Genomic DNA, 13,327 nt, shown 5'->3' with positions numbered 1-13,327 from the left:
ACAGTATAGAACTAGAAGCTGAGAACCTGCTTAGGGAACAGTATAGAACTAGAAGCTGAGAACCTGCTTGGGGAACAGTATAGAACTAGAAGCTGAGAACCTGCTTGGGGAACAGTATAGAACTAAAAGCTGAGACCGTGCTTAGGGAACAGTATAGAACTAGAAGCTGAGACCCTGCTTGGGGAACATTATAGGACAATATAGAACAGTCGATGCCTCACCTCGCCAAAGCCTCCTTTGCCCAGGACTCGGTACTGACGAAAGGTTCCCTTGGTAACCGGCTGTCTGTTGGGGTGAGACACACGCTTGTGAGATGTGGTCCAGCACTCACCCTAGCGTAAGATAAGGGCCAGGGTTAAGGGTCCTACCTCTCTAACCACTTCCACTGGAGGAAGCGGTTGTAGTGCATGCTGTCCAGGTAGTCTGAGAAGGGAGCCATGCTGAGGTACTCGTGGACCAGCCTGGGGAAACATCAGCTTCGGTTTCACAGTGCAGAGACTTCATGGAATGAATGGCTGAATGACAACATGAGGTCAACTCACGATTCACACTGCAGGGTTTAAATGGAACCAGATAGGATTTATATCACACTGCATCCATACTCAGATTTTGTTACTGATCTTTATTATTGTATGTAGTATGTGTATATCATTCATAGTTTGGTTTGGAGGTAACAGAAAAGTGTCACAGGAATGCATCGCATTATTGTACTGTAATACCACAATACTCTACCAAAGTAGTCATACTATATTACAGTATCACAGTATAGCTGTGTGCTGTACTGTAATACCAAAGTACTATAGTATAGTAGTAGAGTAGTACTAATCAGTATAGTAAAGATCAGTTTCTTGTCGTGTGGAGACATCTCCGCAGAGGATCTGTACCTCAAGTCATGTTTCCACAAGTTCCTCTTTTCAAACCCACTTCCTGATATTATTCCCTGCATGGTGATTGGCTGGCTGTCAGACCCATGCAAACTTTTATCAGCCTCACCTGTTGAAGGGAGGGAGAGAGAGAGAGAGCCAGAGACAGACGGAGAGAGAGAGCCAGACAGACAGATGGAGAGATAGAGAGAGAGAGACAGACAGACAGATGGAGAGATAGAGAGATAGAGAGATAGAGAGATAGAGAGATAGACAGACAGACAGACAGACAGACAGACAGACAGACAGACAGACAGACAGACTGACACAGACAGACAGACAGACAGACAGACAGACAGACAGACAGACAGACAGACAGACAGACAGACAGACAGACAGACAGACAGACAGACAGACAGACAGAGAGAGAGAGAGCCAGAGACAGACGGAGAGAGAGAGCCAGACAGACAGATGGAGAGATAGAGAGATAGAGACAGACAGACAGACAGACTGACACAGACAGACAGAGAGACAGACAGAGAGAGAGAGATCCTACTTGGTAGCGTGTTTGAATAGCTCCTTGGACACCTCCTCCTCCTCCTCCTTCAGTCTGTCAACACACTGACCCATCATCTCCGCTTCCAGCTCCTGCATGTAATGACTAGACTATACACACACACACCACACACACACACACACACACACACACACACACACACACACACACACACACACACACACACACACACAGACACACACACACACACACACACACACACACACACACACACACACAGACACACAGACACGCACACACACATGTTAAAGGGGACATATTATGAAACAACACTTTTCCTGGGATGTGGGGTGTTGTTTTGTGTCTCTGGTGCTGCCACACGCATACAAACTTTGTAGATATGCATTTCTGAAAGTACCCCGCCTATAGTTACCAAACGAGCGAGTTAGTTTTTGCGCCCTCTTCCTACGTAGGAAGGGGGCACATTTGAATCTTACCTCCCACTTCCCCACCCCCCTCCAATCAGAGCATAGCTAAGATTTTGTTGACCAGCGGACGAGCGCTGGGCGGAGATGTTCGCCGGGATACTCCATAAAAAAAACGGATGTCTGATTTGTCAGTTTGCCATGTGAGTGCCTGGCAGGGAGGCTCCCGGACTTCCACCGGACTTCGGCCGAAGCTCCGGCGGAAGTCCAGCGGAAGTCCGGCAGCTCCGGCAGGAGAGCTTTGGCGGCAGTCCGGCAGCTCAGCTCCGGGGGTACAATCCCTTTCTCCTCCATGTCGCGGTTCAATATGGACTGCAGAGAGAGAGTCATGGCCAAAGTTCCTTTCCCCCCCCAATTTCTTTTCAACCATGGCCGAGATAACCCCCACTACGAGTCTTTACTTGTTGTGGAAGTACCAGAGATGTCAGACACAGTCATTAAGATTCATAATATCATCCGAGGCGCACATACGTAGCTTTTGGCTGTGATATTAGATATAATATAATATAAATATCTATAGATTATATAATAATAATATTATTATTATTATTATATTATATCATATTATGTTATATAGATATAGAGCTCCGGGAGTCTGCAAACGGCCACAATCCTTTCTCCTCCATGCTGTGGTTCACTCTGACAGCTCATTGGTCAATGGGCAGCAGCTCATTTGCATTAAAGCTACAGACACCAGAAACAGCGCATTCTGAAGGGACTGAAACAGACGGGAATAGCGGTAGGCACGTTTTTTTTTTCCTAAAAGCTATTTCCATTAAACTGCTTAAAAAACTCATATACAATGTTTACTTGTTGGGTAAACACCATAATATGTCTCCTTTAATATTGTGTCATCTCTTATAACATGTAACCCTGCATTTTATATTATGCAAATAGAATATTAGCTATGCTACATGCCATATCAGCTAGTAGTGCACTAGCTATGCTAGTACATGCTATACAATGCTTACAGTGTGTTAAATATGATTTTTCATGCTTGCTGTTTGCTGTTGCATGCTATATCACGCTAACAGCGTCTTAAATAAAGCATATCATGATAGCTGTGTTACCTGTGCTAGTACATGCTGTATCATCTGTGTTAGCGTGTTTGCTATACCACATGCTATATCATGCTAGCAGTGTGTTGCTTACCGTTGGTTTGAAGTAGATGTCGAGGAGTTTTTGTCCGCATTCTTGCCTCTTCTCATCTGGAGTGACCTCATACTCTGCCTGGAGAAAAACGTCATATTATACAGTATACTGTACTTCCAGGTCCTTTTGTATATTATATACTGTATTTCCAGGTCACTTTGTATATTATATACTGTACTTCCAGGTCCTTTAGTATAAGATATACTGTACTTCCAGGTCCTTTAGTATAATATATACTCTACTTCCAGGTCCTTTAGTATAATATATACTGTACTTCCAGGTCCTTTAGTATAATATATACTGTACTTCCAGGTCCTTTAGTATAATAATATGCTGTACTTTCAGGTCCTTTAAAGCAATACTTCCAGCTAATTTAGAGTAATATCCTGTACTAGACTGGGTAGCCCCGCCCATTCTGCCGGCGATTTGAGTTCTCCATGCACAAGGGTCTGGAGAAGAGCATTAATTCTGCTTCCGATACGTTTTTGCGGGAGCCAATCACCAAGCTGACACAATGACGACAGGGAAGCGACGGCAAGCAGCCAACTAGGCCCATGATCACTCCTCTTGTGTGAAGAAAATGACAGCAGCTTCCCCGGATCAACGTCAAATCCCACTCTTAGAAGTTTTTAAACCCCCTTTTTTATTTTTTTTTGCTTTTAACCTGTAGCCCTTTGAGATCTTCGGATGAAAAGGGCACTATAAATTAAATTTATTATTATTATTATTATTAAATCTACGCTTGAGCTTGGTCTGGCAATAGCCAGACTAATCCTGTACTTCAGTAAAATAACGTGCCGTGCTTCCAGATCCTACGCGTGGTGGAGGGGAAGAGTGAAACACGAGGTCCTCCATTATAGAATAAGTGAACTAAAGTCTCTCGGCAGTATGGATCAATAGCTTCCTCCGCTAATGGAGTTGGAAACATCACAGATGAACAGAGGACGCCAACACATGAAACCCACATCAGTAATCCCATTTATCTGCCCCACGTTAATGCAACTGTACGTCATTCATTCATTCACCCACCATCCTTTCACCCATTTAGCCATCGATCATGTAATTAGCATTCATCACACATTCATCCTTCCTTAATGGCTTCCTCAACCCCTCATCCATCCCTCCCCTGGATCAATACATGACCCTAATCTCTCTCTCTCTCTCTCTCTCTCTCTCTCTCTCTCTCTCTCTCTCTCTCTCTCTCTCTCTCTCTCTCTCTCTCTCTCTCTCTCTCTCTCTCTCTCTCTCTCTCTCTCTCTCTCTCTCTCTCTCTCTCTCTCTCTCTCTCTCTCTCTCTCTCTCTCTCTCTCTCTCTTACCTCGAGATTAAAAACTGTTTTAATCATATCTCTGATAATAACCAGATCGTCTATATTCATATATGACAGTTAAGAGATGGGTTATATTCATATCTCTGACAGTTAAGAGGTGCTTTGAATTCATATCAAATCACAATCTTCCAACGAAAGATTTATTCTAGCCACAACCTGTCTCTAGTCAATCCAAATGGAACGTGTCCAACAGCGCCTCCAGAGGGCGTGTTGGAAACGTCTGTTCTACAACCGTTCCCGCTGACTCAGACAGAGAAACCGTCTCTTCAAAGAGAGGTCTCAGAGCTCAGTGTAAACCAGTCCTCACCACCGCGTCCAAGAAGGCGATGCAGCGACGCAGTCCGTCCCTCGTCTCACAGAATTGTCTGAAGAGAAGTCTTCCTATTGGCTGTCGCTCACACAGGCTGCTGTAGTCCTTCTCTAGAGAGAGAGAGAGAGAGAGAGAGAGAGAGAGAAAGACAGAGAGAGAGAGCAAGAGAGAGAGAGAGAGAGAGAGAGAGAGAGAGAGAGAGAACTGATTTAGTGTAGTTTCTGACCTCAGGGAAACTGGATATCGAGAAAACATTACACATATTGTGTAATTCTTGGCACTCTACCAGAAGGAGCTTAGGGGCATTTCCTGTGGATGCACAAATACACACTTGGAAGATCATCCAAAAATCAAAACAACCTGGCTAACCAGTTTTGCCAAACAGAGAGTTTGCAGGACCCAACCAGATACATACTTAGATACAGAGAAAGGTACAGACTCATGCCTATAAAGAAGGTACAGACTCATAGCTATAGAGAAAGGGACAGACTCATAGAGAAAGGAACAGACTCATAGAGAAAGATACAGACTCACAGCTACAGAATCATAGAGAGAGAGAGGGAGGCGGAGCGAGAGAGAGAGGCGGAGAGAGAGAGAGAGAGGCGGAGAGAGAGAGAGAGGTGGAGAGAGAGAGAGAGAGAGAGAGAGAGAGAGAGAGAGAGAGAGAGGCAGAGAGAGAGAGAGAGAGAGGCAGAGAGAGAGAGAGAGAGAGAGAGAGAGAAAGAGAGAGAGAGAGGCAGAGAGAGAGAGAGAGAGAGAGAGAGAGAGAGAGAGAGAGAGAGAGAGAGAGAGAGAGGCAGAGAGAGAGAGAGGCAGAGAGAGAGAGAGGCAGAGAGAGAGAGGCGGAGAGAGAGAGAGGGAGAGAGGCAGAGAGAGGCAGAGAGAGAGAGAGATCCTCTACTTCCTCTTCAGTTTCCTTTGTGGTTATACACAAGAAACTAAGAGAGTGAAAAAAGAGCAAGACAAACCACCTCGTCAGATCCCCACTATGCGTTATTTATCTTGTCACCAGCACACACACACACACACACACCCTATAGATTATGGATCCTCATTTTGTCAACATCGTCATGATTCCTCTGGAATAAGGCCTGGGCGCGTAGGGTTAGCATGGCGGCGCTCATCGCTCGTAACAAGACGCTCACATGAAGTTCTCAAGCTCCGCGTGACGCGACCAGCTGCTACGGTGAAACCAGCCGGGGAATATCAAGGAGATAGATAGAATCTGGCGTGACCACGCGTCATGAGTTACCGCTTGGCCTTAACATAAAGTCCTCTTCATAGGTTGTGTGTGTGTGTGTGTGTGTGTGTGTGTGTGTCTGTCTGTCTGAGATACACACACACAAACGCACAGTAGGACAGTAGAGGGTTGAGATACAGAGGAATAAAGATTCCATGTGTGAAAACTTTGAGGTCTGTAATCAGCCTGGGGAGGTACTCTATATATATATATATAAATCTATACATCTCTATCTATCTATCTATCTATCTATAATTACATATATATAGAGAGAGATATAGAGATATAGATATAGATATATAGTAAGGGGTCGGGGGTCATCTTTGGGGATGGACCCGAGAACCTTCCCCGTGGAGTCCATCCCCTGACCAGCTGTTAGTCTGTACCTCTGGCTCTGGCGTCTTCTCTTCCAGTCGCTCAGCTGCCTTCACTGCCTCACACGGGGAGAGGCAGTGAGCTAGCAATGTTAGCGTAGTTCAGACGGTATGACAGCAGTGTTAGCCTCGGGGCCATGGTGGGTCGCGTCACTAACCCGTCTTCATGAGAAGAGGGGTGTGTGTAAACACACACTGTTGACCACCCCAAATGTACCTACCCCCTCCCTCACCCATCCTCTACCACTCTGAGAGAGAGAGAGAGAGAGAGAGAGAGAGAGAGAGAGAGAGAGAGACACGTTCCATTTGGATTGACTAGAGACAGGTTGTGGCTAGAATAAATCTTTCGTTGGAAGATTGTGATTTGATATGAATTCAAAGCACCTCTTAACTGTCAGAGATATGAATATAACCCATCTCTTAACTGTCATATATGAATATAGACGATCTGGTTATTATCAGAGATATGATTAAAACAGTTTTTAATCTCGAGGTGAGAGAGAGAGAGAGAGAGAGAGAGAGAGAGAGAGAGAGAGAGAGAGAGAGAGAAGGTATATGGGGAGAGAGAAAGTTTGACTCAGGGGTTATCATGGAGACTCTTGTCCACTCCACTTTTTTATTTTTACCCCTTCCCATCTTGCCCCCCCCCCCTCGGAACAAAGCTACAAGGGGTGGTGATTGAAACCTACACAACCCTGCTACGTCCTAAAGGGCCGTTCACACCCAAAGCGAAGCAAATATTATTCTCACGCCACTCGGGTGCGGCTGCTCACAGGAACTGCAAACTGTGAAACCCCGGGTTGAATAATGCAACCCGGGCGAACGAAGACTATGCATCGTTGCATGGAAGTAGAATCGCGCAAAAAAAACCCTGTGAACCGGGTCGTTTGGGGGGAACACACAGTAGGAGGTCATCGATGAAGTTCACGCAAACAGACACAAAAAAAGTTTTTTGCCAGACATTTCAAAAGTGGGAGGAATGGGGTGAAACGGGATGGGGCCAGTGAGTACCAGTGGACCGGAGTGGGGGGGGTGCACCAGGGGGTCGGGTGCGGGGTTAGAGGTCAAACGTACCGGTGCTCTGGCGTAGTTCTTCACAAAGGCTGATGTGGGGGAACTGGAGCATCTGCTTCCATTTCTTGCTCTTCCCCTTTCTGTTACCGCCACCCCCTGTAACACACACACACACACACACACACACACACACACACACACACACACACACACACACACACACACACACACACACACACACACACACACACACACACACACACACACACACACACACACACACAGGATCATCATAAAAAGCTCATAATACACACATGCTAATATAATTGCCAGATAAAACGTAGGACGACTTTATTGTTGATGAGAAAGTCCTGGCTAAGTAAACAACATGGGGACAAAGTTTGGGCACCACCACCACCACCACCACCACAAATTAAGTAAACTGGGAGGTTCTGGGTCTCCTTGGTCAGCCCCCACGGTGGCCTCCTCCTCTCGCCTCCGTGTCGTGCTGTTATTCAAACTCAGAATCCTCCCGTGATCTGTCTCGGGGAGGCATGTGAAGGGGCAGAGATAATTGGGGACTGACCGGGGCGATGCCAGACCTTCCCAGGCCGGCAGAAGCCTCCTGGGTCTCCGTGCCATCCACCTCCGCCACATCCCACCGGGGAACTACATCCCTGACTACATCGCTGAGTACTAGCCTCTGCTCTGCTTCATAACCGCACCGTCATGCACCCTCTCACACGGCCCACTGCCGGAGACAATCATTACTGAGCGTTCCTTTATCTGCTAAAACATCAATAATACCATGGTTAACATGTACGAGAGATGACACACAAGGTCCTGTTCATCTGAGATTTGTTGGCGTGTTGTTAGGATTCATTCTCTGGGTAACTACCCAAAGCTTGACACCATAGTTCAGACCACAAACATACAACCCCACGCCTAGACTGTAGATAGGATCACAAAAAAGACCAGACTGTAGATCAGCTGTAATCACCAGATCATCAGACTAGCTAGAACCACGCAACCATGTGTAACCTCGACATCAGACTGAAGCTAGGAACAAACAACAATCTTTCACCCCAACATCAGAATGAAGCTAGCAACCTACAACCATCTGTGACCCAAAGCTCAGACTGTAGCGAGGAACACACGACCATCTGTGACCAAACGCTCAGACTGTAGCGAGGAACACACGACCATCTGTGACCAAACGCTCAGACTGTAGCGAGGAACACACGACCATCTGTGACCCAAAGCACAGACTGTAGCTAGGAACACACGACCATCTGTGACCCAAAGCACAGACTGTAGCTAGGAACACACGACCATCTGTGACCAAACGCTCAGACTGTAGCTAGGAACACACGACCATATGTGACCCAAAGCTCAGACTGTAGCTAGGAACACACGACCCTCTGTGACCAAACGCTCAGACTGTAGCTAGGAACACACGACCATCTGTGACCAAACGCTCAGACTGTAGCTAGGAACACACGACCATCTGTGACCAAACGCTCAGACTGTAGCTAGGAACACACGACCATATGTGACCCAAAGCACAGACTGTAGCTAGGAACACACGACCATCTGTGACCAAACGCTCAGACTGTAGCTAGGAACACACGACCATCTGTGACCAAACGCTCAGACTGTAGCTAGGAACACACGACCATCTGTGACCAAACGCTCAGACTGTAGCTAGGAACACACGACCATATGTGACCCAAAGCACAGACTGTAGCTAGGAACACACGACCATCTGTGACCAAACGCTCAGACTGTAGCTAGGAACACACGACCATCTGTGACCAAACGCTCAGACTGTAGCTAGGAACACACGACCATCTGTGACCAAACGCTCAGACTGTAGCTAGGAACACACGACCATATGTGACCCAAAGCACAGACTGTAGCTAGGAACACACGACCATCTGTGACCAAACGCTCAGACTGTAGCTAGGAACACACGACCCTCTGTGACCCAAAGCACAGACTGTAGCTAGGAACACACGACCATCTGTGACCCAACATCAGCAGTAGGAACATTAAGTTTAAAATCTGTGACCAAGGCACCTTCAGGCTAGGAGGTCGTGACCTCAACTGACTGAAGCAAAAAGGGCAACATTGTCTGCAAATAGCAACAATCCTCTATTTAAAGTATAGCCAGCATGAAGCGGTTAGATGATCATCTTGACTGCTGGTGGCTGTGAGACTTATCTTGACTGCTAGTGGATGTTACATGATTAGCTTGACTGCTAGTTGATTTTACTTGATTAGCTTGACCACTAGTGTATGTTAAGACGTTTATCTTGACTGCTAGTGGATGTTCCATGATTATCTTGACTGCTAGTGGATGTCACATGATTATCTTGACTGCTAATGGATGTTACATGATAAGCTTGACCGCTAGTGGATGTGAGACACTTATCTTGACTGCTAGTGGATGTTACACAATTAGCTTTACTGCTAGTGGATGTCACATGATTAACTTGACTGCTAGTGGATGTTACACAATTACCTTTACTGCTAGTGGATGTTACATGATTATCTTGACTGCTAATGGATGTTACATGATTAGCTTGACTGCTAATGGATGTGAGACACTTATCTTGACTAGTAGTGGATGTTACATGATTAGCTTGAGTGCTAGTGGATGTAACATGATTTGGTTTACTGCTAGTGGATGTTGCACGATTAGCTTTGCTAGTGGATGTTACACAATTAGCTTTACTGCTAGTGGATGTTACATGATTATCTTGACTGATAGTGGATGTGACATGATTAGCTTGACTGCTAGTGGATGTTACATGATTAGCTTGACTGCTAATGGATGTTACATGATTATCTTGACTTCTAGTGGATGTGAGACGATTAGCTTGACCTCTAGTGGATGTGGGACGTTTATCTAGACTGCTAATGGATGTTAGACGATTAGCTTGAGTGCTAGTGGATGTTACACAATTAGCTTGACTGCTAGTGGATGTTACATGACTATCTTGACTGCTAGTGGATGTTACATGATTAGCTTGAATGCTAGTGGATGTGAGACGATTAGCTTGGCCGCTAGTGGATGTGAGACGTTAACTAAACTGCTAATGGATGTCAGACGATTCGCTTGACTGCTATTGGATGTGTGACGTTTATCTAGACCGCAAGTGGATGTTACACGATTAGCTTGAGTGCTAGCGGATGTTAGACAATTAGCTTTACTGCTACTGGATGTTACATGATTTTCTAGGCCGCTTGTGGATGTGAGACATTTATCTAGACTGCTAGTGGCTGGTGAAGGGAGTGGAAACTTGAGTCTACCTGCTAACATTTGAAATTCAAATGTGTGTTTTGAGAAGGGACTCGGGACAAAGGGTGTGTTGACGCCGGAGCCACTGCTCCTTGCGCCGGAGCTCTGGTTCTGGGGGAGACACAACGACTTTACTGTGATGCAAATTCCCTAAAGGTCCCGGGGGTCGATAGGCAAACATATCACACACACTTCCTGCTGTTGTGTGCCTCCGGCATTGTAGTCAGGGAGGACGGGTGTTCGTTAAAGGTCTTCGGACGATCGTCTTACCTCGACATCAGAGGACGCTGCTCTTCCCCTTATCTTATCATATCTGAGGTCTTAGCCAGAGGTTGGGTTGGCCCTATTGCTGCTGGACTCAGCCAAGACGGGACAGATATCTATTTATATATATAAATATACACTCTGAAAGAAGCTCTTTAAGAGGTTGTCTAACCCCAGTGAGCTCAAATGTATCACTTGACAGTAAAAGTAATATTGCAATAATACTAGACCTAAAGCCCTTAATAAACATTGCATATGTGGTGAATATCAAAAATTTATAATAATATTTACATTTAGGGCATTTGCTCAACTGACTTTAATGACCTCATCTCGGCTACGAGGGTAAAGGGTTATTTGTGTTCAACAGGCCCCCCTATAAAACATGCAAAGTATAACAGTGGGCTCCATCCTGTCACAGCAGGACGAGTTGGAAGCTCTCTCTATGCTGCATTTTCTTCTCCAATCAAACGAGTCATGTATATGAGGCTAACCCAGCTGTCATTGATCAGGTTATTATCTTCCACTTTATTATTGATCAACTCCGCTGGACGCGGTTGCGGTTGGCGGGACTCGAACCCGCGAAACCGCTTCGCGTGCAGTCAGACATCCTGTTTCGCAAGACGCAGCAACTCGCGGGTAAACCTGCTGTGTCGCCATCACGACTACATGACAGTTACATGTCCTTCCGCCCTGCCGCGCCCGGGCAGGACCACACCTGTTGTCACGACTTCTGCCGGCAGAACCGACCTTCTTTGGCTCGGTACGAAGTACTACATTGATCCACTATCTCCAGACCCCCTCTCTCCTTCTACCGAGTGAGGAGGAGGAGGAGGAGGACGAGGAGCAGGAGGAGGAGGAGGAGGAGGAGGAGGAGGAGGAGGAGGAGGAGGAGGAGGAGGAGAGAGGGCTTGAGGAGGAGGGCGAGGAGAAAGAGGAGAACCTGGGACCACCGACCCGACCTTACCTTCGCGTGCTTTCAGGAGCACCGTGTTGGCCACTATGTTCTCAAGCTCCATGTTCTGTTGGCTCAAGCAGCGGGAACCCCGACCTCCTTCTGCCGCTCACAGCCGCCCTGCCCCGGCCAATGGCTCTGAGACGACCCCGTGCTGTCCCGGTTCTGAGACCGGGTTTAGTCCGCTAGGAGCTCTGGGCAGCGGTGTGTGGTCCTCCTACCGGTCCTTCTCAAGGTGTGTGCGGGAAACATAGTTTTCTGTTTCTGCTTTTTGAACTTGTTCTTCCGCTGTGGCCACACCCACATCTCACCAAGTAGGGCTTACATTATTACTCGAATAATGACTATAGCCATTCATAACCTACATATCTATATTTATATAGCTACAATATAATGAGTGTTGATTCCATATTTTGCATCTATCTATGACTATATAATGTACTAATGAATGTTATATCCATTCATATTAAACATGTATGTAACTATTTTATAAGGATGAAAGTTATATTATAACCATGATTATTATTGATCTATATTAATTGCATAAAAAATATTATGATAGTTTACTATCCATTCATAATAATAATAATAATAATTAATGTAATTTTATATACATCAATATATATACTACAACTTAAATAAGCTGTAATATGTGAAATGATTAAGCATCTACATACCTTCTATATTGTGGGCTGTATACAAGGAGGTGTTTCTTCATAGTCATTAGGACTACAAGAGAAGAAGTTCTTTATTGATCCCAGACGAAAAAACACAAAAGTAGCGGGCAGTTGGAGAGGTAACTGCTCGATAAAGAAATAATAATATGCAGAGATTGCAGAGTGGACCAATATCTCCTTGCATAACTGGATCACATTATAACGGGGCGGTTAAGCAGTTGGTGAGGCCGTTTGATTTATAAGACATTTATTATTCAGTCTACTAATTGATGATGTATGGTTTCTATTTGGTATATAGCGACACCTAGCGGTCTAATTGATCGTGCAAGCTGTAGGTTAATGGCTCTCTCTGGCGACACCTAGCGGTCTAATTGGTCTCGTAAGGCTGTGGTTCTCAAACTTTTTCTACTAGTGTACCCCCTCTAACTACGTTTTTTCAGCTGCTTCACGCAGCAAAAAAAAATTGGGAGAAAAAATAAAAACATAAGGATGTGCGTTCTATTTGGCAGTGTAAACATGAATGTTAAAAATTTTGTGAGAAACACGGGCCTGTGCTTCATGCAGATGGGATTTACGTTTCAACCACTTGTCCACTTTCTCGATTTTTCTAGCTTGCAGAATTGAAACAAGCTCGGGGTTAGAATATTTTTTTTTCCTATTGCTGAACGATTTCACTGGTTTGGATCCTTCTTTGATGCACCAACGCTGGTTTCTGGTAGGCCTTACTGCTGCCAAAAAGCTTATAGCACAGAGATGGAAAGCACCTCATGATCTATCTTATCACCACTGGGTGAACACAGTTATAGATCTGGCTAAGTTCAGGGATGCAAACACATGACAAAAAA

At 45.5% G+C, this 13,327-nt stretch overlaps 1 protein-coding gene across 3 annotated transcripts in view; it reads right to left on the bottom strand.

Annotated features, from left to right (window-relative positions):
- The window catches only part of grk6 (G protein-coupled receptor kinase 6), a 21,905-nt gene extending 9,831 nt beyond the window's left edge, over positions 1-12,074 (bottom strand). For 2 of the 3 annotated variants that reach the window (XM_060057621.1, XM_060057622.1), the window contains exons 1-7: positions 11,818-12,074; positions 7,346-7,441; positions 4,655-4,767; positions 3,018-3,095; positions 1,420-1,529; positions 369-461; positions 222-285 (exon numbers count right to left, since the gene is read on the bottom strand). In XM_060057621.1, the coding sequence (XP_059913604.1) occupies positions 222-285; positions 369-461; positions 1,420-1,529; positions 3,018-3,095; positions 4,655-4,767; positions 7,346-7,441; positions 11,818-11,869 (606 nt within the window). In that variant the 5' untranslated portion in view covers positions 11,870-12,074. Of the gene's footprint in view, positions 1-221; positions 286-368; positions 462-1,419; positions 1,530-3,017; positions 3,096-4,654; positions 4,768-7,345; positions 7,442-10,600; positions 10,626-11,817 lie in introns of those variants that run through there. The other variant, XM_060057623.1, reaches the window with a different exon arrangement.
- Positions 12,075-13,327: the final 1,253 nt, after the last annotated feature.

Source organism: Gadus macrocephalus, chromosome 7 (genome assembly GCF_031168955.1).
Source record: "Gadus macrocephalus chromosome 7, ASM3116895v1".
Classification (NCBI taxonomy): domain Eukaryota; kingdom Metazoa; phylum Chordata; class Actinopteri; order Gadiformes; family Gadidae; genus Gadus; species Gadus macrocephalus.
This window is presented reverse-complemented; position numbering and strand designations above follow the sequence as displayed.